This window comes from Taudactylus pleione, unplaced genomic scaffold (assembly GCF_031769625.1).
Source record: "Taudactylus pleione unplaced genomic scaffold, aTauple2 ptg000366l, whole genome shotgun sequence".
Lineage (NCBI taxonomy): Eukaryota > Metazoa > Chordata > Amphibia > Anura > Myobatrachidae > Taudactylus > Taudactylus pleione.
The window spans coordinates 1,167,802-1,192,467 of NW_028284767.1; the positions used below are offsets into that span (position 1 = coordinate 1,167,802).

The following is a 24,666-nucleotide window of genomic DNA, read 5'->3' on the forward strand; positions in this document are numbered from 1 at the left end:
GAAAGATCCAGATCCAAAACCAAAACACAAAACACGAAAAGTGTCCGGTGCACACCCCTAATTTAAATGATAACATGGAATCACGTCGACTACTAAACCAGTAACGTGTTTGTAAAGGTGCCCATACACGGTATGATATAGCAGCCGCTCCGAGGGATTGGTACAATATCGCTTCTATATCGTACCATGTGTGGGCATGATATCGACCAGTGCACGCTCCCAAAGGGTCGTAAATGGCCCCGCAAGATCTTACTGCTTGTTCACTTGATCTGGGGATGCGATGTACGATCCCATGCAGCGCCATGCGGGTGGGAGAGGGGGGTGCCGGCATATTGGGCGGTCTGCCACCCGATCGCTCAGTGTGTGGGGACTGCCCAATATGTCGGCCGTCGGATCGCAGGTCACGTCGCAAGGTGCATATCACACCGTGTATGGGCGGCTTTAATGAGGTGAAGCTCAATTACATTTTTTGTCCCTCAAAACAAATTCTAATTTCCCTGTGTAAGGGCAGAACAACGTGTATTTTTTCTGGTAGTCTGTATTCAGCAACATAGGGCTGATGCTCCTATAAAAGGAAAAACATTGTGAACCCCACAACCACCTCAGGGCCTGATTGTAAGTTGGGAATAAAGGGCCTGATTTAGAGATGGCCGCCAATGCGATCGCAGCTGCTATTTTGCATGGATCGCAGCTGTGAAAATATGCGAATAATTCCAAAGCTTACCCAACCTCAGGGACGCCCACTGCTGCCTTCTCATCTGCGTCCAACATCGCTTACCATAAATATTGGTAACATTGACGCACATCAACCAGCCATGCAGCCCTTGCGGCAGGTCTGACCTGTCTCAAATAGAGCGACTCTCCTGACACGTAGAGGGCTCTCATGCTGCGTATGACATCACAATGGCTAATTTATGCACACCCATATGACGGCATTTAAACGGTAAGAAACGTTTTTCTACTACCTCTCACTCACTTTGCGAATGGGTTCTCTGTGCGTGCGAATTTGCAAGACAATCGCCAGGGGCGTATCTATAATCGGTGCAGGGTGTGTTGTGCGCACGGGCCCCTGCACCCATATTTTTTAATACTTACCTCTCCAAAGTCCTACATCGGCTGTAGCAGCGCTGCACTAAATGCCTGAAAAATGGCCACCGCACAAAGTAAGGAAGAACAAGTAACTGTGCACCTTGGTAAAACCATGCTGCACTGCAGGAGGGGCAGATTTAAAATGTGCAGAGAGATTTACATATGGGAGGGACGTGTCCAAGCTGACATCTAAAATGCAGTGTAATAATTAGAGATGAGCGGTTCGGATTCTGTGGAATCCGAACCGCTCCGAACATTGGGGATCCGAGTCCACCCGAACCCTGTTCGGGTGTTCACCGCCTGACTCGGATCCCCGTTCGGGGCGAACGGCGGCCGCCTGATGTCGGATTCTCACTAGAGAATCCGACATCAGGGCTCCTATTGTGTAGGGCAGAGCGCTGTGATAGCGCACTGCCCTACACAGACACAAACACACAGCCGCCAGCGGCAGCTGTGTGTTTGTTACAGCAGCCAATGAGAGTCACACAGACTCTCATTGGCTGCTGCATGGAGGGAGCCGGCTGGAGCTCACACATGAGCTCCGTCTTCCGGCTCCCTCCTCAGCGTGTGACAGCAGAGCGGACGGCGCGGGAGCGGGGATTCAGGTAAGTTTTTACTTTATTTTCTTTTACTTGTGCAAGGGCTGGGGGCGCTACTGGGGGGGGTCTGCTACTGGGGGGTCTGCTACTGGGGGGGGCTATACTACTGGGGGGGTCTGCTACTGGGGGGGGGCCATACTGCTGAGGGGCCTGCTACTGGGGGGGCTATACTACTGGGGGGAGGTCTGCTACTGGGGGGGCCATACTACTGAGGGGCCTGCTACTGGGGGGGCCATACTACTGGGGGGGCATACTATTGTGTGGGGCTTACTACTACTGGGGGGGGCCTACTACTCGGGGGGGCTGCTACTGGGGCAGCCTACAACTGGGGGGGCCATACTACAGGGGGCTACTACTGGGGCAGCCTACTACTGGGGGGGCCTGCTACTGGGGCAGCCTACTACTGGGGGGGCATACTACTGGGGGGCTGCTAATGGGGGGCATACTACTGGGGGGGCCTGCTAATGGGGGGCATACTACTGGGTGGCATGCTAATGGGGGGCATACTACTGGGGGGGCCTGCTAAAGGGGGGCATACTACTGGGGGGCATTCTACTGGGGGCACTGCATAGGGGACCCTACTACTAAGGGGACTGCATAGGGGGCACCACTGCTGGGGGCATTGTGTAAGGGACACCGCTACTGTGGGCATTATGTAAAAGGGGCACTACTGTGGGCATTGTGTAAAAGGGTCACTACTGTGGGCATTGTGTAAAAGGGGCACTACTGTGTGTCGTAACATAAATAAGAGACACTACTTTATGGTGTAATGTGAATCAGGCCCTATGTGCGGTGTAATGTGAATAAGATTGTGCACTGTGACTCCTTGGGCCGTAGCCCACTATGTAAACAAGTACTGTGATTCTGCTGGCCGTACCCCACTGGGTGGGTGCACTACTTTTCATTTCTGCCACTGCTGTGTGGCAATGTGTCATAGATGTGCTTTATACTGTGGTGTCTTTGTCGTTGTGCCGCTGCTTTGTCGCTTAGTAACCAGTCAGCTCACTGCAACCTTTGGCCAATAATGTTGAAAACAATATTATAAGCTGTGATATGGTCTAAATTGACTGGAAATTAATGTTATTGAGGTTAATAATACTCTAGGAAGAAAAAAAGACCAATTTATGTGATTTTAGCTTTTTTTGTCAATTTTTGTAAAAAAATCCAAATCCAAAGCCAGTCACCGCAGTTTGGCAAATCCAAATCCAAAGCCAGACGACGAATTAGAACCAAATCCAAATCCGGCAAAAATGGTCCGGCGCACATCCCTAGTAATAATAAAGCTGGCCAGCATTTGTGGGCCACATGTAAAAGCAGCCAGTATTTACCCTGCAAAGAGCTATGTATTTGCACCCCTTGTATTGGTACATGGTTTGTCCATGATTCACAGCTACTTGTTTTTTTCACTTTTTTCCCAACTCAGAATCAGGCTCCATGTGCTAAGACGTGTGCTTCTACGTACAAATGTGCAAAATGCCGCAAAAATAGATGCATGACACAAGTAAATTTTTTCAACTTTTTAAATTACCTTTATCATTTTAGAATGTGAACTGTACTTTCATTATGACACAAACAAGTGCTGATGTAGAGTTAGAAGCATTTTACATACAAAATTCTGGCACAAAATTAGAGCAGAAACATTTTGCACAACTTGCAGAGGGAAAACTGTAGTGTGTGCACCAGCTCAAGGCTAGAATAAAACAGTAGCATATACTGTATGCCTGGTTTATGCCTGGAGATGGGGCTTTTCAGAGTTACTAGTAAATGCTACAGTACAGCACATAATTTCTATAGAATAATGCACTATTAGGAAGTGTCATATACATAAGATGGTCTGTCTGTGGCTGGACAGTGATATTGATAAATTCTAAAGTTGCATTGACCGTGTAAAATACAATTGCATACAGAAACAAAATAAAGGTAATAATTACATTCAAATAAACACAAACATAGTTGTCTTCTCCCTTTAAAAACCCAATATCAATAAGAATATTAGATAAATAGGAAATACAGTACAGTTGATATCCGTATATAAAAATTACAGTACTTGCTTGTTTGCTTGGGTTTTTGTTTTTTGTTAGTACCACATTTTTATGCATTATAAATTCTCATCCCATTTGAATTTAACATTAAGTTCTTTCATTTTCTCCTGGTAAAATATATTTATATATTCCTGTTGTTTCTGTGTCAAATGGTTTTTCCAGTCACCAATGATTCCTATCATAAAGGAAAATTAGAGCATTAATATACATAGCAGTACAAGCACATAGTTATTGAGATATACTTGTATTATAATTTTCGAGCCACACTCAATGTCAGGGGAGTGCCTAGCCTTAAGCTGGGTACACATCTTTCCAATCCTGAACCCCGTGTTTTGGTTTTGGATCTCGATTAATCTTCGTGCTTTAGTTTTGCAAAACCACCCTCAAGGATTTTGATTTAGGATTTAAAAATAAAGAAAAAACATGGATAAAAAGTTTTTAAAAACAGCTAAAATCATGTAATTTTTGCAATCCAAAAGGCAAAATTTGGATTTTAAATGAGAATTCCGATACGCTGGAAGATCAGATTTATATTTTAATAGATAAATATATAATTTTAAGAACTATTATAGCTACTAAGCTAAACACTGGAATTGTTTACACCAAGGGTTGTCCAAAAAGTAATGCCTAAATGCTCATAACTCTGAAATAATATACAATATTTACTTGAAACTTTGTCAGTTTGTACTTTAATATGTCTGCTAACTATATATGTATTTTTGTTTAAGTAGTCCAAGAAATACCATGGAATCCAAGATGAAACAAAGAGCCGTCATTGAATTTCTGGAAAAAGAAGGCTGCAGTGCTACAGAAATCCACAGAAGACTGAAAAAAGTGTATGGTGAGTGTACAATTGACTATAGCAATGTCAGAAGGTGGATGAAGCATTTTCAATTGGGAGAATCTTCCGTGTGCGACAAACCTCGTGGTGGCAGACCATCAACTGTGGTGACAGCAGAGAACCGACACAAAGTCGATGTCATGATTCAGAAAGACCGTCATGTGACCATCAGAGATATCAGTGATGAACTTGAATGTAGCCATGGCACCTTAGAAACACTAATCAATGATTTGGGATATCGTAAAATGTGTGCTAAATGGGTTCCAAAGCAATTAACCAGGGATCATAAGGCCCAGAGGGTGGAAGTGTGCAATGACCTTTTGACCAACTTTGAAGCCAACCCTGAGACGTTTTTGGAAAATGTCATTACAGGAGATGAGACCTGGGTATTCCTTTATGACCTAGAAACAAAGGAACAATCAAAGCAATGGAAACACCCAAGTTCACCTAGGCCAAAAAAGTTTAAATCACAGCAATCCGTAAACAAAGTCATTGCCACATTCTTCTGGGATTGCCGAGGTGTTATTCTCATCGATTACTTGGAACCAAACCAAGCAATTAACAGTGATTGATACATTATTACACTTAAGAAGCTGAAAGAAGCCGTCCGCCAAAAAAAGATCAACAATTCCACTGTCAAATGACATCTTACACCACGACAATGCCAGACCTCACACTTCGATGGCAACATCTGTGGCCATTGCCAAAATGGGGTGGGCAATAATGCCACATCCACCATACAGTCCTGATTGGCCCCTTCTGACTTTCATCTGTTTGGCCCTCTCAAATACTGTCTCCAGGGTCAACATTTTGAAGACATAGAGGTTGTTAAAAATGCCATACGTTCCTGGGTCAAACACAAACCACTGGAATTTTTCCAAAGTGGCATCACAGCTTGGGTTGAGAGGTGGAGAAAATGTTTGAGGGCAGATGGTGAGTTTTTTGAGTAGAGTCATTCTGTTACCAAGACTTCAAAGTATTTTACTGCAAATTTTCAAATCTGTATCTATAATAAAATTTGAGTTCTGAGCATATAGGCATTACTTCTTGTATATCTGAAACATGAACAATGGCATTTGTTTCAGATATACAAGAAGTAAGGAGTCCCTTGTTAGTGCTGCCTGCCAAAGCTTATTGCCTCATATGCTGTAGATGACTCTGGTTTTCCAATTCATAGACACTCACTTAGGCAAAGCAACATGGTCAGATATATCATTAAAATCTGTGAAATTTCCTCCTTTTAATGAACCGGTAAGTCCCAAAATTTAGTAGGTTGAAATTTGAAGTGATGCTTTCACTCTCTATTATGCACATTTTCAAATGGGTTCACTAATTTAAAAAGCAGAAGCAGATTGATTTGGTTCTGTTCCATGGATTGCGGAGTGGTGTGCTCCATAAAAAATTCTTCAGAGATAAATAGGTGCACTTGCAATGTAAAGAGGCAAGGCAGGTCTGTCTGCTTTGCAGGTCATAAATCTGCTTTCTAGTCTATTTAAGTGTCCTATTCATTATTCCTTAATTTCTACAAAAGTAGGTGATAATTAACATCAAGTATCGGGGCCATTACTTGTAAAGGTAACGCAGACTAGTCCTGATATGGTCCTATTGTACTATTGTATGGGGACCAAAATTGATCAAGCTCTGGAAATACTACTTTTTCAGAGCTTGACAGCGGGAACTTTTGCTATATTCAGCTTGTGTCTGTTCTCGGATCCCCGCTCCTTCCTATGGGAAGGAGGTTCAGGATTGCAAAGAAGGATCTGATCGGATCCCTCCGGCCAGTTTGGCTCCTTCCGACGGATGCTGGGGTCTTTATGCGAACTCAAGTTCACCCATGCATACTAACACTGCTGAGTCAGACTAATTTTCACTGCTACAGAAGTATTGGTGATATAGGGCCTGATTCAGTATGGATCGCAATTGTGATCGCAGCTGCGTAATCGCATGCAATGAAGTTGCGAAAATATGCTAATGCCTGCCATAGCTCATCCAGCATAGAGATGCCCACTGCTGCTTTCTCACATCCGTACTACCTGGCAGTCCTGCGTATACATCGGTACCACTGAAACACATCGGCCCATCACATGCACTTACACCAGGTCTGACCAGTCGCAGAAACTGCAAGTCTCGTCGCACGCAGTGAGAACTCAAGCTGAGCATGCAATTGCAGTGGCTAATCCATGCATGCCCATTCAATGGCATTCAAACACGACTGTGTTTCTGCAACCACTCCCCCGTCACCACTGCTACTCGCAGGCCCCCAAAAATCATTAGGCCCCTAGGAGTTCTCCAGTGATTAACATTATTTAACAATGAGATTATACTCATTCTGCTTGTAGCTCTAGATCAGTGTTTCCCAAACCCGGTGTTCTTGGCCCACTCACAGTTCAACTATTAGGGATACACATGCTTATGCACAAGTGGGTAAATAAAACTGACTGAGATAATAATTAAGCAGCCTGTGCTCATGCATGTTTATCTTTAGTACCTTAGTGACATAAAAGGGTGGAGGCTATATTGTTATTGATCCGGCCACATCACACAAACAATGCCAAGTTACACCAGTCAGCACTAGGCCAGGGAATAATTCATTTTCCTGCCCCACATCACACAAAGGAAGGACACAAGGATTGATCACGCAGTCCCCATCATGCCAGGGGATGAGAAAGTAGATAAAAATAACTTAATAGAGTTGTTCAGACAGCACGGATCCTGTCCCAGTTGGTATTGAAATACCATGGATTATAAAATAGTTGTTCTCTACCGTAAATATGACACTAATGCAAATAAACTGAAAACTGGCACATACACCCCAGTTTTTAAAATTATTTGCATTCAAGTAAAACTTGTTCTATTTTATTATGATACTTTTTGCTAAACATGTTTTTTTTTTTTTTTTTGCAATCAAACTATAGTATTACAGCAGCTCTGCTTGGTTAGGCCACAAAACACAGTTTGAGTCTCCCATATCCAAAAATTCCAAAATATGGAATATTTTTTAGCATGACTGAGATAGTGAAACCTTTGCTTTTTGATGGTTCAATGTACACAAACTTTGTTTAATGCTCAAAATTATTAAAATTATTGTGTAAAATTACCTTCAGGCTCTGTGTATAAGGTGTATATGAAACATAAATGAATTTCATGTATATACATAAACTTTGTTTGAGCCACTAAATTATAGAAAATATTGTATAAAATTACATGCAGGCTGTGAATATTCCGATATCCAAAATACCCCTGGTCCCAAGCATTTTGGATATGGGAGACTCAACCTGTATTATACTCCCAGTTGCTGGGATTAAACTTTCTCTGCCAGACTTCTCTAGTCCACTATATTGTAGTAGACTACTCCTAAACAATGTTAATTTGGTGTGATCAGTGGTGCAATATTGATCCTTAACATTATTAGATAACACCTATTAATATACTAATCATTTCAGGGATCACTCGTGACTGCAGCAGCATTAAACATATCTCTTAGGGGTAAGTGCTAGTTACCTTTCCGCATGAAATGATTGTTTTTTGGATCTATAATGTAGTCTGGAACTAGACTGTTGTTGGACATGTTGTTGTTTTTCATTCTGCAGAAGCTGGAATTCTCCACCACCAAATTTATACTTTGTTCATCTAACTCCTTCCCAAGGAAAGTACATATTTTCTTTACAGTTCCTCTGTGGTCCTGGAATGATAAAACATAGTCATGAAGGATTATAAGAATTATATAGAATTTGGATAGGAAGAACTGAATAAATAGCAGGCCAAGATGAGCTGGAAGATATGTCCTCTCACAGGATTCCTCCATCAGTCATTCCATTGCCTTCTGTGGATCACCTTTTGTCCTGATGGGGATTGCAATGTGGCACTTGACATGGCAATCTAATGCAGGCTACAGGCTGAGTTCTGGCATGCCTTTGGTCTGTACATAAGGACATCCTCCTGGCATCCTGTATTTAAGTGCCTCCAGACTATTATTGCACATGCCCAATGATTGCATATGCACAGCACCCAACTAAAGGACCACAGCAGAGGACCCCTGCATGAAATTTAAACAGTTTGAAGTCCCTTTTCACCCACACAATTTGTATGAGAACCATTGTTCTCTATTTATTATTATATGATATTTTAGCTTATGCTTTTTTGTTTGTTTTTGTGAATTTTCTAATTATTTCATATGACAGATGTAACGTTTCCAGCTTTGGTAATATAGGTGATTTTTACTATTCACAACGTCCATCTATATAGGAATCCCAGTATATGTTGATTTAATTTTTGTGATACCTCCTAAAGAAGCATTATCTTAATTGACATGATTAAAAGTTATATTTTAATTTAATAACTTTACATATGAGTGCCCCAGCAAAAGAGCCTTCTTTTTCTCCTTTTTGTACACCCACACAATGTACAAATAAAATATGTAATAAATGTATGTGCAGATTCCTTTAATAGAAAAGTTTTAACTGTTAACACATTGCTCTTGCCTGCTCCTGGCCACAGCCAGATTCTGTAGTTACATCTGTAGCATAGCCAACTTCTTTACCCTGTCTGCGAGAGTACTGCGACTGGTGCATCTTCACTGGTACCATGTGAGCTACCTAACAGTTTGTCTACCTCCTGCAGTGTTCAATTCAGCTGTTCTCTTCAAAACACACAGCAATACTTAAGCTGGCCACACATCTAAAGATTATCTGTCCAACCAGCCAACTAGCTGATTGGTTGGAATGAAAATCTGGTAACATATGTGAGTAAATGATGATCAGCAATTTGCTCCTAAATGCCAGAAAATAGATGAAAATGGACGTCAGACAAGTTTGTTAAATGTTTGCCCTAAACAATTTGTTCAAACAACAGTTTTTGTCCATTTGGGAGCAAATTGCTGATTGTCATTTGCTTTCATACCTTACCAGCGCTACACTTGACTCGAGTATAAGGCGAGGGGGTACTTTTTCAGCACATTTTTTGTGCTGAAAAACTCGGCTTATACTCGAGTATATACGGTATCTTGTTTTATCTTGAGAAAGAAAAGCCCAGAAACATACAATCAGTGTGTTTTTATATAAAAATGTTTAAATATAGAACCTCAATTACCTGCTTTAGATCTTCATATGTGACAAACAGGAAGTTTTCCTTGTCTATCATCTGCATCCAGCCTTTGATATGATCAAACCAAGAACCAAATGGCACTTTAGGATATTGAGGATATGAAAATAAATAATTAATTATTAACAAATATTTATTTTAAATATAGTATATTTAGTGCTTAAAAGATATTCTCACATATAAGATTCTGAGACTATCGTCAGGGATAATAAAGAAGATAAATGTATAATACACATCAATAAAGATGAATTATAAAAGCTTTTTTTGCAGCTTTACCACGTTATCACATTCACAGGATTATGGATTTCATTCAGACCCTCTCGCTAGATGCGTTCGCTCGCACCCTGCGTATGCAAATCCAGCGCATACCCAGCAAGGCAGACAGTCGCACGACAAGGTATCAGCATGCCCACTATGTCTTGGCGCGCGATCACTTTGTGTATGCAGACACCCACCAGCCATTCTTAAGAGACCCACTTGCACACGTCATCTCTTGGAAGCGCATGAAAACATTGGTACATCGAGCACAATCGGATGCGATCGCAGCTCTTGAGGTTGACTATACCTTGCCACAAGCACTGCAATCACTTCAGTGTGAAACTCCACCAAGTGACGTGTACTATGACGCTGCCTCTGAAACGGCGTTGTAACACTCAGGCACGGCTGTATTTACACCTCCATCCCACCGTTTATAGTGGATTGCTCCTGTCACCTCCCACAAACGGCCTCTCCTGTCACTCATTCAGATGGGCTGCCTATGCTGGGCGAGCGAGCGCTTCATGTTCTTTCGCAGTAGTTCGCGCACATGCATTGCGATGCATACGATTGCCCAGATTGCAAATATTGGCCAGCTACGAGCATTTGCATCTTAGCGAGAGGGTCTGAATGAGCTCCCATGCCCGCACTAGACTTGCACATTATCTATTATGAAAGTCTCTTGGTCCCATTCTAAATTCAATGAGGCTGTTTACTCGACATCCACTGTGTTGTCACTGAACTTTTGAAAGCTACACTAAAAATGATTTCCCTATAGATTGTGAACTTATATGAGCAGGTCCCTCCCTCCCCCCTTTGTTTTCTCCACATACTGTAATTATGCAAACTAGAGAAAAAAACAGAGATCAAACAGTCAGCGCTGCCAGTGATCTGCTGAGGTAAATATGAGAAATGCCAAGTGTCAGTAATGTAATACTAATTATTTATTACCAATATGAATGGTCTCACTGAAAATAACTTACTTAAATGTAGTTAAAAAAACAATGTGGTCATGTTCACCAATCAATTGCAAATATGTGACACAAAAGTAGCAAATGTAGCAAAAAGTGTTACTGCTGAAATAACTAATTGCAGTCAGAACATGCACATAAAAAAGTCTATTAGTGTTGTGCTGGTAAGAAAACATTAGCAGCTAAGAAGTATGAATTGGTGGGGTAAAGGACAGTGGCAGTATAGATACCTTATCCTCTTTAAATTATATGGCAATAACCTCAGTGATCAAATGTTCCATTGATAACTTGCGTCTGTTGTTTTTGCCATTAAAGAATCCAACTTCCAGACTGAAATAGTTCAATCAGGCGATCCAGCTATTAGGAGACACTAGTATCCTGTAAGCAGTGGGTGCAATGTGTGTCCAGTAAAATCTGTAGCTGGACAGTGAGGGGCCACATAAATGTGAACAGCTGGCTTGATAATTAGCAGTCCCTCTCCGCCTGATTAGCTTTGTCACGTGTCACATGACTTTTTCACGTCCCTCCCAAATCTAAATCGCTTTACACATTTTAAATCTGCCCTATCTCCAGTGAAAAATGGTTTTGCAAAGGTGTAAATTTGCTCTATATTGCATTGCTCTTAACGCTGTATTAGACCCACTGTATAAAAGGGATATATTACTGTTCATGTGAGCAGCGATGTTACTAGGGGGTGCGGGTTAGTATTCCTAATAAGTTATATTGTTGTATACTTAATAAGTATACCTTGCTATACAAATAGATGGTCACATACATTGCTTATTTAGTTATACATCTAATGGAACCCCGTCTTTTGGCCCTTGGAGTGGTTATTACACTTATGCTCACTGCTAGCCGACTCAACATCACCATTAGCACTCTCCTTCTTAGCAGGTTCCTCTGTGATTTCCAGAAGTTGCGCCCAATTATAACATATCTCCTCCCTTAACTTAAGTATATCTGCAAATGCTTCCTTTTAGGAGTCAGTCCCCACAAGGACTAGATTACTACTCCACTAATGATTTCGACAGTTCTCACAGCCTTCCGATTATCCATACCTTTCTTTTGGGAACCAGCCTCTGGTACAGGATGTTTGTACATATTCAAGGTCAGAAAAGAAAGCATCACAGGCGATGAGAATCTCGCCATCATCCTGTGGCCAGTGTGACTGAGGTGCCCCGGCGGGATGTAGTTATGTGACCAGCGGCCGCAAGGCCGCCAGTCACAATCCCGACTGCAGAATGTGGGCAAAGGATTTATGATAGACATACCTATGCCTATCATAATACCGATGCCGGAATACAGGCAGACGCATGCCCAAACGAGGTAAGTCCTGTTAGCCATGGGGGAGGGTTAGGTTTAGGGCAGTTAGCTGGGTTAGCATTAGGTTTTAGGGGGGGAGTTTAGGGTCAGGCACCCCTAGGGGGGAGGGTTATGGTTAGGTACCCCCAGGGAGAGGTTAGGGATAGGCACCCCCCCCCCGGGAGGGTTAGTTTTAGAGAGCGGCAAAGGGGGTTAGGGTTAGGCACCACCCCGGGAATTTAGGAAGGGTTAACAGGGGAGGGGAGGGTTAGATCGCTTACTTGCCGCTGTCGGGATTTCCTGCTGTCGGGCTCGCGCTGTCGAGATTTGAACTGGTGGCTGAACAGCCGCCAGCATTTCAATCCCATTCCGCCCCGGAGTATGGGTCTTTTTACAAGTATAAAACAACTGTCTAAGATCTGTGCCATCTCCAACATGCATGCACAGTGGGAGCCGGCTTGCACGCTGCACTGCCAGCAGCTGCTACTGCTGGGGAGACAGAACAGATGGGGGGAAGTCTGCAGTCCATGGCTATTAATGAACTTTGTGCTATATATAGTGACTTATATGACTGAACAGAGATGTTAAATATCACGGCAAAGTTCAAATACACTGCATATTGTATCTGTTGGGATAATAGAATCTTAGATCTTACGTACCTGGTAGAGGCCTTACCAGTAAACCTCCAAGCTCAAATCATTCAACTCTGGACAGGTCAATCTAAAAACACCCTGAACTGTCATCTACCACAAGCTTTTGTCTCAACCCCTGACATCCTCTCCAACTGTTTTTGCTATAGCTGGCTTCCATATCCTCCCACTTGGAACAGAAGCACTCTATGGTACTTGATGGTCAGTTGAAACCAACATATCTGGTTCCAGCTACAATTAAAGCGGAGGAGTAACATTTTGTATATCAGCTGTCTGTCTGATACAGCAAGGGAGATACCTTTTTTCCATGCAGCGCAGCTGGTAGTTAAATACTTATTTCCCATCACTTATCCTAGGGCTGTACCCTCATTCACTTACCTGCAACCAATAGAACAGTGGATTCTTCTTATGTCATTAAGTGCAACAGAAATTACTTTTATAAATGACTGATAAAAATTAGTTCTGGAATGTTATGGTTAGGGTAATATACTACAGTGGAAGTCTGGAACGGTATTAAAATACATAATTTATTCTTGCAGCCTTGACAGTGTTCAGTTCATACTCTGTAATTGTAATGGGAAAGCTGATATGGTTATACATACCTCTGCCCTGCAAGAAGTCCTCCATGAACTCATCAAAGCCATGAGGTTTTTTAATAACATGTGACATGTGGGCATAATGATACATTGACACAAGCACATCTTTTGGGTTTCGAGCTGTGTAAATGACCTACAAGTACAACAAAGGTATAAGTAGTACTTTAATGGGACTCTGAAAGCCATTCCCAAAATTGTTTCATTACCTTAATCTTGCCCTTCTATGTATAAAGCCTGTACTAATATAATGAAAAGAATATTCTGTATATATGGTAAAACATTGCATAAGTAACGGGCACTGCAGAATCTAGGCATTAACTGCAGTACATGGACTGATGACAGGTAAAGCAAAACTAAACACATTCTATGTAATGTTTTCCAAAATGTATATAATGCATTGTATATAGATATGGTCACCCATGGCAGACTTATTTGTTTGTTGGAGCAAGTATCAGCTTTCCTGCATATAACAAGTAGCATAAGCTCAAAATTCCTGCACAGGAGCACTGGTGTGTTCTGTTAGTAGCCCTCACCGAGCAAAGCTTTCCACAGAGCAAATGTACAGAGATCCCTTGCCTAAATATACAGGGGCCCAAAGCATACATATGGTGTTAGCCGTAGGGGCTTGAAATTCATCAGGCATGTTTGCTATGGCTAACATGACACCCCTGTCATAAAGACTCCATTTTGGAAATGATACAGGACACAACAACTTGTAGCCACATAGATTACACTAATATTGTAGTGTCTTCTGAGTGACTCATTGCTCATACTTCCAACTTGTTTCAATTCATTGTGCATTTTTCTGCAAGGATATCAGTACTTATAACTTTGGCTAATATGCTATTTATACTGCGCATTGGGCCTGATTCACTACGGATCGCAACTGTGTATGCAATTGCGATTACGCACGCAGTTCAACTGCGATAGCATGCCTATTTATTTATTTATTAACAGTTTCTTATATAGCGCAGCATATTCCATTGCGCTTTACAATTGTAAACATTAATAGAACAAAACTGGGTAATAACAAACAGATATATAGGTAGGAAGACCCTGTTCGCAAGCTTACAATCTATAGGGAAATAGGCATTGATACACAAGGATAGGTGCTATATATTGCATTTTGGTCCAGCCAGAATGCACAGTTGCATGACCCATTTACACCGGAATGTCGGCCAAATGTCATGAGGATGTGAGAGAAAGACGATGTGTGAGGTTGTGTGTGAACTTTGAAAGGGGATGTAATTACATATGGAGGCTATGAAGGTTATGTGGGTGGTTCTGGGATCTGATAAGCTTGCCTGAAGAGGTGAGTTTTCAGGGATTGCTTGAAGGATTGGCGACTAGATGAAAGTCGTATTGTGCATGGTAAGGCATTCCATAGAGTGGGTGCAGCCCGAAGAAAGTCCTGTAACCGTGAATGGGAGCAAGTAATGCGTGGGGATGAGAGACGCAGATCTTGTGCTGAGCGGAGAGGTCGGGCAGGGAGATATTTAGAAATGAGTGAAGAGATGTATGTTGGTGTGGTTTGGTTAATAGCCTTATGTGTAAGTAAGAGTATTTTGTATTGAATTCGGTAGAAAACCGGCAACCAATGGAGGGACTGACAGAGCGGGGCAGCAGACGATGAACATTTGGCAAGGAAGATAAGCCTTGCAGCTGCATTCATAATGGATTGTAATGGCGATAGCCTGTTTTTGGGAAGACCAGTAAGGAGGCTATTGCAATAGTCAATACGGGAAATAATAAGTGCATGGATTACAGTTTTTGCAGTGTCTTGTGTGAGATATGGTCGAATTTTGGATATGTTTTTTAGATGTATGTAACATGATTTTGAGACAGATTGAATGTGGGGAACAAAGGACAGTTCAGAGTCAAGGATGACAGCAAGGTAGGAGCTTGTGGGGCAGGGTGGATTGTCGAGTTGTCAACAGTGATAGAGAGATCAGTTTGGTAACTGTTATTGGCTGGTGGAAATATAATTAATTCTGTTTTAGAAATATTAAGTTTCAGGTGGCCAGATGACATCCAAGATGAAATTGCAGAAAGACATTCAGTGGCACGGACCAGTACAGATGGTGATAAATCTGGGGAAGATAGGTAGATTTGAGTATCATCTGCATACAGATGGTACTGAAATCCAAAAGAACTGATTAGTTTGCCAAGAGAGGAGGTATAGATTGAGAATAACAGAGGCCCTAAGACAGAGCCTTGCGGTACTCCAACTGATAGAGGTAGTGAAGAGGAGGCAGAATCAGAAAACGAACAGTAAAAGAGCGATCAGATAGGTAGGAAGAGAACCAAGAAAGAGCTGTGTCCTTAAGACCTAGGGATTGTAGTGTTTGTATGAGAAGAGAGTGGTCAACAGTGTCAAAAGCAGCAGAGAGATCTAGAAGAATTAGGAGTGAGTAATGGCCTTTAGCCTTGGCAGTGACCAGATCATTTACTACCTTAGTCAGTGCTGTCTCTGTGGAGTGTTGGGAACGGAAGCCGGACTGAAGTGGGTCCAATAAGTTATGTGAGTTAAGAAAGTGTGTGAAGCGGGAGTAGACAAGTCTCTCAAGTAGCTTGGAGGGGCATGGGAGCTGGGAGATAAGACGGTAATTTGAGAGAGTGTTGGGGTCAGAGTTTTGTTTTTTCAGAATGGGAGTAATCACTGCATGCTTGAACAGTGATGGAAAGTTGCCAGTAGAGAGAGAGAGATTACAGATTTTAGTTAGGGTTGGGATAAGCACAGGAGACAGAGCTTTACTGATTTGTGAGGGTAAAGGATCTAGAGTAGAGGTAATACAGTAGGAGGAAGAGAAGAGGTAAGATACTTCATCTTCGTTTGTGAGATCAAATGAAAAGAATGTGCCAGATGATTCAGGTAGGGAATTGAGCAAGTCACTAGCTGAAGAAGAGCAAGCCATTTCATTTCGGATCTCATCAATCTTGTCCCTGAAATAGGAAGCAAAATCTTGCGCACAGATAGTAGCAGATGGTTTGGGTGAAGGAGGGGTAAGAAGCAGTTTAAATGTATTAAAAAGTCGCTTATTCAGTACTATCGCTATCCCGTCGCAGCACTACACAAGGACGCCCACTGTACTTAGCACACATTCGTAATGTTTAGCAAGACTGCAAAACCTTCGGTACAATCGAGTACCATCACAGCCTCAGACTGCGTACGGCATCACAGTGGCTAATTTATGCACGACCCAGCAATGGCGTCCAAACGCAATGGGACGCCTGCGTTTTGTAGACCACCCCCCCAGTCACCTCCCACAAATGGCACTTCCTGTAAATCACTCTGCGATTGGGTCTGTGTAGCCATTGCGATCGCAGTCCCAATCGCAGTGGAACGTTCGCACACTGCAACGCGTATGCATGTGCAGTGCATAACAATCGGGCCGAATGCATGCATTTTCGCAGTAGTGATCCTTGCTGAATCAGGCCCATAGTGTAATAAAACGTATTTCCTATCTTTACAATTCTTACCTTGGCTTTTGAAGAAAATAATGACTTTGGAAACAACTGTATTGGTAAATGGGATGAAAGGTATCGTGGAGATTCACTTTGATCAACCAATTGTTCCCCGACCCCACTAACATCAAGCCAGGGAATCCTCATGTAGTTTGGGACTTTATTGCACCAGGTAGAGTCACCATTGCTATGAATAAGACTCAGGATTTCCATCATCCAGGTGGTTCCTGCAAACAAAAATCCACATGAAACCATTAATGTATGCAATGGAACAGATCAAATGCTGTAAACAAACCAAAACCTTTCACTTTTACATTATCTGAATTAAACATGTCAAGTTGATGTCTGATGTGGCTACTGTAGGAACTGTGCTGTAAGTTGTAGGAACTATTTCTACACTGAAGAAAACTTTCTGGCTAATATTGTATATTTAAACTAAAATTTACAGTAACTGGAAAACATTTCAACAGATTTCTAGCGCAAACCTGTCTATTTCTCCCCAAACCCCAAAGGCTTTGCTTCACAGAGCATATAACCATGGCAGGCTGGTATAGATCTATCTCTCTGCAGGTATTTCACTAAGGAATTAATTGACCACATATAACCTAATGTTGTATGGCTACCTTCAGCATCACTTGATAACTTTTCAGCAGTATCCTTGTGTACAGATGCTGAAATCTGTTTTAAAATAGACCAGTTCATCAAATTGGTTATGTTTTAGTACATATGCAAAGTGCAACCTTTTTAAAAAAACACTATAAAATGTAAACATTTAAGCTACAACTGGCAGCATTTTACTGCTTAAGTCACAAAATTCGAACCACAGAAAAGATAAAATTTGTGAGCGTACTGAGGGTCTCATTCAGACCCGCTCGCGAGCGCAGGACGCTCGCAAGCGGGTCGATGGTACCCAAATGTGCATGCGCACGACGGAGGGAGCTCCGTCGTGTGCATGCGCGAGACCCGGATAGCGACAGCCAAGCTGTCACTCCGGGTTTCGCACCAAAGGGGGCGTGCTGTCGATGGTGAGTGACAGCACGCCCCCTTTGGTGGGCGTGCCGGGGGTGTGGCTGCCAGACGGAGGCGTTCCCATGGGAACGCTTACCGTTTGGGGCCGGTCCCCACTGACATCACTAGTGATGTCAGTCGGAGTGATTTTGGCTCTGATAGAGCCAAAATCACTCCAGGGCTTGCGGCAGCGAGACCCTACCGCAGGGTCTCGTCGCAAGCCATCATCATGGACGCTCGCATAAGCTGTGGGTGGTAACCCACAGCTATGCGAGCGTCCAAAAGGCCGCTCCAAATTTAAATAGGACGGCCCTGATTCAGAGCGAGCGCTCTGGTCAGAGCGTCCGGCTCTGAATCAGGGCCTGAGAACAAAAGGTTTATGTGTCAAGCAGGGAATAGCGTGGCGTAGTGGATCAGTGGAGAAGTTGCCCATAGCAACCAATCAGCTCCTACTTATTATCAGGATCTGGTTGGCAACTTTCAGCCTAGGGGGCAGACACAAGCAAGTGGCCCTGTTTTTCTACTAGCGAATGCAAAGTAAAAATAGGCGTGACAACAATGCTGGCGGCATGGTTGCCGTAATGTGCGTGTGGTTTAAATAGCAAATGAAGTATATGAGGGTAGTATATGCCCTGCTAAAAGTACCTAGTGGCAACAGTAATATGTACACACATACAAACACATTATGTTCACACACATGGACATTATAAAGAACAAAACAACACCCCCAGCCCCTTGCAAAGTTTATAACACACTGACACATATAATTTGTGTACAAGATATAATAGATAGATAGATAGATAGATAGATAGATAGAGAGATAGATAGATAGATAGATAGATAGATAGATAGATAGATAGATATGAGATAGATGAATAGATAGATAGATAGATAGATAGATAGATATGAGATGGATAGATACAGGGGTGCCGAGAGGGGGGGAGCGGGTACAATTTACCAGGGCCCGGGCTTCCAGAGGGGCTCGGCGGGGGCCCAGATAAGGCGCGCCCCCCCCTCCTTTCTCCCTCCCTCGCAGCAGCAGCAGTGGGAGATTGGTCGTGCGCAGCACAGCTATGCAGTGCTGCAAAAGTATGTTTTGTTTTTGTTTGTTTTTTAAGGGGACGTGGCCACGCCTCCCGCAATTAGACCACACACCCCTCTTTACCAGGGCCCGGCGGCGCTCTCTACGCCACTGCATAGATATGAGATAGATAGATATGAGATAGATAAAGAGATAGATATGATATAGATAGATAGATAGATAGATAGATAGATATGATATAGATAGATAGATAGATAGATAGATAGATAGATAGATAGATAGATAGATAGATATGCAAAGTACAAAAACAGTAACAGTGTGAACAAAAACATGAACTAAAGTGACATAAAATCCAAAATATAGAACATTGCAGAACAATGCTCAAATAAGCAGCGGGTGGCAGAACTGAAGGGTTGGGTGCCGTTGTAAGCAGTGGGAAGAATATGGTGGTAGAAGCGAGGGAAGGAAAAGCATTTGAGGGAAGAGGGCCCTGCTTGTGATAGTTTACAGTCTACAACGGGGGTGGGGGAGACACACAGGGGTGACACAGATTGGAGAGACAGGGAGCGTGGGCCAGTGGGTTAGAATCTGAGTTGGTAGGTTTTGATGAAGAAGTGGGTTTTGTAGAGAGGTGGAGAGTCTGATAGGGAGAGAGTTCCAGAGGTGGGGAGCAGCACGGGCAAAATCTTTGTGACGAGAGTGGGAGCGAGTAATCAGCTGTGAGGGGAGGTGACATTCATGGGTGGAGCGAAGTGGGCGGGCTGGAGTGTGAAGGGACATGAGGTTAGTGATGTAAATAGGAGAGTTTTGGGTGAGGGCTTTGTAAGTTAGTGTGAGAGGTGACATTAACTCCATGGTTCCTTTACAATGTTGTTGTTGGCCTCACTTCATCATCCATTCTGTATTTTCATTTGGTATTTTTAAATCTCTTTATGTAATAGTATTCAAAGGCAGTAAACAGGAAGCCTAAAGGTCCAGATACCACAAATGGCAAGATTGAGCAAAACAGGACACCTACAAATTCATTATCCGAGCATACACTATGTAGTACTACAACAAATAAAAACATATACAGTATGTAAGAGCACTAATTGACAAAAAAATGGTCTTAATACTATACATAATAATGCAGATAATAAGAAATAACAAGATGCAAAAATAATAACAAGTATGACATTCAACCCTAATTGCACTTATTGTGGAACTAACAGTCTCTTAAAGCCATCATATATCATAAGGAGCAAATGTTCAATGTGGGAACATGAATGTATCTAAACCAGGATTTGTAGGTGATCAGTTTTAACATTTAATGTAATTGTGAATACATAGCTAGATGGTTAATTAGCAGTCCAAAGTCTATTAGTGCTAAGTTCATGAATGTAGGATGATTACCTGAAGTTTATCCGACTCACATGTATAAAGTTCTGTCCCAATGTCAGTGGCTCCTGTTTGCTGGCAAAATGTCCAGCAGAGTCAAAAATTCCAATGTGTGGATATTCATCCGGTGCTAAGTGAAATTTCCAGAACCAAAGTAATGCTGGCCATACACGGGCCGATTGATCACACGATTTGGGCAGTTTCTACAGGTTGGACAGACCAATCATTTGAAAATAGTTGTATTTTGAGTCTTCTGCGACCCCGATGCGTGTCCCTGCCGTCGTCTAGTCGGATCGCAGATCAGATTGTTTTGCAGAGAGATCTCAACTGATCGTGTAGGAATTGACACACATTATGTGATGTGATTGATCAAATCGTATGGTCTTATGTGAAATAGTTGCATTTTAAATACAAGGGAAGAATTTTCAAGGGAAATCGTACAACTGATCTGATCAACTTTTGAATCTCACCGTGTATGGCCACCTTTAGCCTTCGTGTTTCTCTGCTATCAGTATGCATTTCATTAGAGATAATGAGACAAACGTAATCTAGGTAACACTTAAATTCCTATCTCACATCTACATAAATATCCATGTAATCCATAAATCCTTTACTACAACACTATGTTGAGGGTCATTAAGCCAAACTTATACTCATTCCACTATTTTACAGTTTAATGTGAGGATTTTTAGTTTCTGAACTAATGTATTTCTGTATACTGTATTCCATACCTTCCTTATGCCAAATACACTGATCCACAATTAGAAGAAAGAGGATCTGCACTTGTATCACACATATATTCTAGAACAGAACCAATTATAGTTATTAAAAATGTATTAAAGGCTAATATTTATAGACTACTGAATCACTAATTACATAAAATTCCACCCAGATACAATACTAAATACAGGCACATGAAAGTAAATAAAAGTGTTAAAATTAAAAAAATCTGAAAAAAATCAATGAGTTTAGCAGCAGATGACCAGTGCTTGAATAAATGCATGCTAATGTATTACTTTCTAATAATATGAGCATCTGTTCAGCTAGTGCAGGGGATTGTGTTTGTGGAAGCGGAACCGTACGCTGGCCGCTGCAATTATCATCATTAGCTGCTATACTTGCACCAGCCGCATGCATGGTGCAAGAGATCGATCAGATACAGGCTTCCCTTCCCCGTATGTACGACTCAGGATACACACCCACGACATCCTTATTACACTCCTTTATGTTTAGGCGAGATCCGTCAGATACAGGCTTCCCTTCCCCGTACGCATGACTCAGGATACACGTCCACGACCCCCTTATTACACACCTTTACGTCTCGGTGAGATCCGTCAGATACAGGCTTCCCTTCCCTGTACGCACGACTCAGGATACACACCCACGAAACCCTCATTACACTCCTTTACGTCTAGACGAGATCCATCAGATACACTCCTTTATGTCTAGACGAGATCCATCAAATACAAGCTTCCTTTCCCCGTACGCACGACTCAGGATACACGTCCACAACACCCCCATTACACTCCTTTATGTCTAGACGAGATCCGTCAGATACAGGCTTCCCTTTCCCGTACGCACGATTCAGGATACACGTCCATGACACCCCCATTACACTCCTTTATGTCTAGACGAGATCTGTCAGATACAGGCTTCCCTTCCCACATACAAGACTCAGGATACACGTCCACGACACCCCCATTACACTCCATTACGTCTAGACGAGATCCGTCAGATACAGGCTTCCCTTCCCGTATACAAGACTCAGGATACACGTCCACGACACCCCCATTACACTCCTTTACATCTAGGTGAGATCCGTCAGATACAGGCTTCCCTTCCCCGTACGCATGACTCAGGATACACGTCCACGACACCCCCATTACTCTCCTTTACGTCTAGACGAGATCCCTCAGATACAGGCTTCCCCTCCCTGTACGCATGACTCAGGATACACATCCACGACACCCCCATTACACTCCTTTACATCTAGGCGAGATCCGTCAGATACAGGCTTCCCTTCCCTATACACACAACTCAGGATACATGCCCACGACACCCCCATTACACTCCATTATGTCTAGACGAGATCCATCAGATACAGGCTTCCATTCCAGGATACACGTTGTAGAAGCCATTTTGGAATAAGAATCCATTTTGTATGCCATGTATGCATGGACGGTGGGTGCACAGGACAGGATGGAGTTAATTCATTGTACAGACCCTGTTATAAGTGCACAGAAAAGCATATGTACATATATGGTAAGGTATGCGATTCCAATGTTTAAACAGAGCTATAGTCTCACTGCAGATAATGAATACCATGTGTTGCGTGGTACCTTATAAAGGAGACTGTCTGTAGAATAAACGCAGAGACATGGAGATGCATGTGGTGCATACAGTTGTGAACTGTGTCTCCTTCCTTACACACATGAACATATGTAGCCTTTAGCAAACAAAACTCTGAGGGTGACCAATAAAGAACTAATTCGCTGGCCATAGCTAGTGAGGAGAATTGACAACATGGAGATTCCCACTGAGATGCCCAGCAGTGTTGACCACAGGGCAGATGTGAGATCGTGCTCTGGGGACAGAGTTGCCAGGACAATTTCCTGGGTGAGTAAACAGAAAAGTTGTGCCCTCCTGGTATCTGTCCCCATTGCAGTTGATGGTCTGTCCTGCTGGAATCAATCCTTGGGTAATTATTGGTCACCCTAAAGGTGTTGTTATTTAAACATGTTATAATCTGTTATATGTTCAGTGAATGATAGGTGAATGTTTAAAGTCTTGTTTGTCTGTTTGTTATGTACCAAACCTGTCCTAATTGTGTTTTTGGAGTAACTTTGATTTAGCCACTGATTTAACTGTAGAAGAGAGCCCCACACAGTGATTTGTTATGAAATAGTAGAATGCCATGAAATTCCATTAGATTTAGAAAGGTACGCCAGATGGGTACAAGGATTGGATACATTTACAGAAATGACTTTTCAATTATTAGTGTCTGAAAGAACAGAAAGAGAGACCCTGTCAGCCAGTGTGTTCAGAAATAGGAGGAACGTTACATCCAGTCAATAGTGTTAATAACTGAGGCAGGAGAAAAGTCAGTGCATGGATGTGCCTATAGATAAACATTTGATGTTCTTGTGCACGAGAATAATAATCACAGGGCCATTTGGTCTGATTTGAGTCATAAGGGACTTTGACTCAGCTATACGAGGGACTGTTATAGCATTGGAAAACGGCGATAGTAAGCCGGTGCCTGAGAGTTATGACACTCAGGTGATAAAGAAGCTTTATGAGAATCATAAAGCAGGATATTTGATGAATGTTTAAAAAAGCTGACATCCATAGACTTACTGGTTTAAACCTCACAAAATGAGATATGAGAAGCAGAAGCAGAGGTTAATAAATATAACCTAGATGACACACTGAAAGGTCTGATTGAGAAATGGAATAAACGTGAATAAGAGTATAGAAATGACCCCTAGATGCCCACTTACTTAATTATCACTGAAGAGGAATGTTGTGTTTTTTTTATATAACTAGTGTTTTGTTTGTTTTGTTTTTCTTTTCTTCTTGAAATGTATATTTAATTTGTATTGTGAAGGCATGCTGTGATAGAGTTGCGTTGCTGATGACAATGGAATGCAGGATGTCACAGAAAATGGCTGCCGTGCTGTAACTGAATGTTTGCTTGTGAATGAAATGGGCCCATGTGTATGTGATAAAAGAGAGTCAAGTGAACTTGAGAAAAGTAGAGTTGTGTGGAACAATTGTGTTGATCAGATGTGACGTGCGTGAATGATTGTGCGTAGTGAAGGTGTACTAGGAATTGTGGAGAAGTTGTGCAGGAATTTAAAGGGTTAATGTGAGTGAATTGCCATTTTTTCATGGGGACGCCCATAAATAAAAAATGTGCATTGCAAGATTGGAAAAAGGATTGATGTTGAATGCATTAGTAACAAAATGTTTTATCAGTTCAGTTCATGATTTCTATAAACTGTTGAATGATGCATGATTACAAATTAAAATGTTGATGGTTTTAGACGACCAACAAGAACATAATTTTACAAATCTAAGAATATAGGTAGAATAAGGGTTGTTGTTTAGATATGACTGGAATGAATTAATTAGAAGGAGCCATAGGAATGCATATTGCCAATACAGTTGCGCAGGTCAAGTAAGCTTTAAATGTAAAGAAAAAAAAATCCAATAATCCACTCCAGATGTTCCAAGTTCTGGAGTGTAAGGGAATGTGATAATATACCTGTTATAGAAGAGAAATTATCCTCAGTTGTATAATATCATGAGAAACTGTTAAAATAGACA

At 42.1% G+C, this 24,666-nt stretch overlaps 1 protein-coding gene across 1 annotated transcript in view; it reads right to left on the bottom strand.

Annotated features, from left to right (window-relative positions):
- Window positions 1-3,742: 3,742 nt before the first annotated feature.
- Window positions 3,743-24,666, bottom strand: part of LOC148508416 (sulfotransferase 2B1-like) — a 34,134-nt gene continuing 13,210 nt past the window's right edge. The window contains exons 2-6 of the mRNA XM_088444468.1: window positions 16,926-17,137; window positions 13,452-13,578; window positions 9,660-9,754; window positions 8,073-8,253; window positions 3,743-3,905 (exon numbers count right to left, since the gene is read on the bottom strand). Of these exons, the coding sequence (XP_088300594.1) occupies window positions 3,787-3,905; window positions 8,073-8,253; window positions 9,660-9,754; window positions 13,452-13,578; window positions 16,926-17,137 (734 nt within the window). The 3' untranslated portion in view covers window positions 3,743-3,786. The remainder of the gene's footprint in view (window positions 3,906-8,072; window positions 8,254-9,659; window positions 9,755-13,451; window positions 13,579-16,925; window positions 17,138-24,666) is intronic.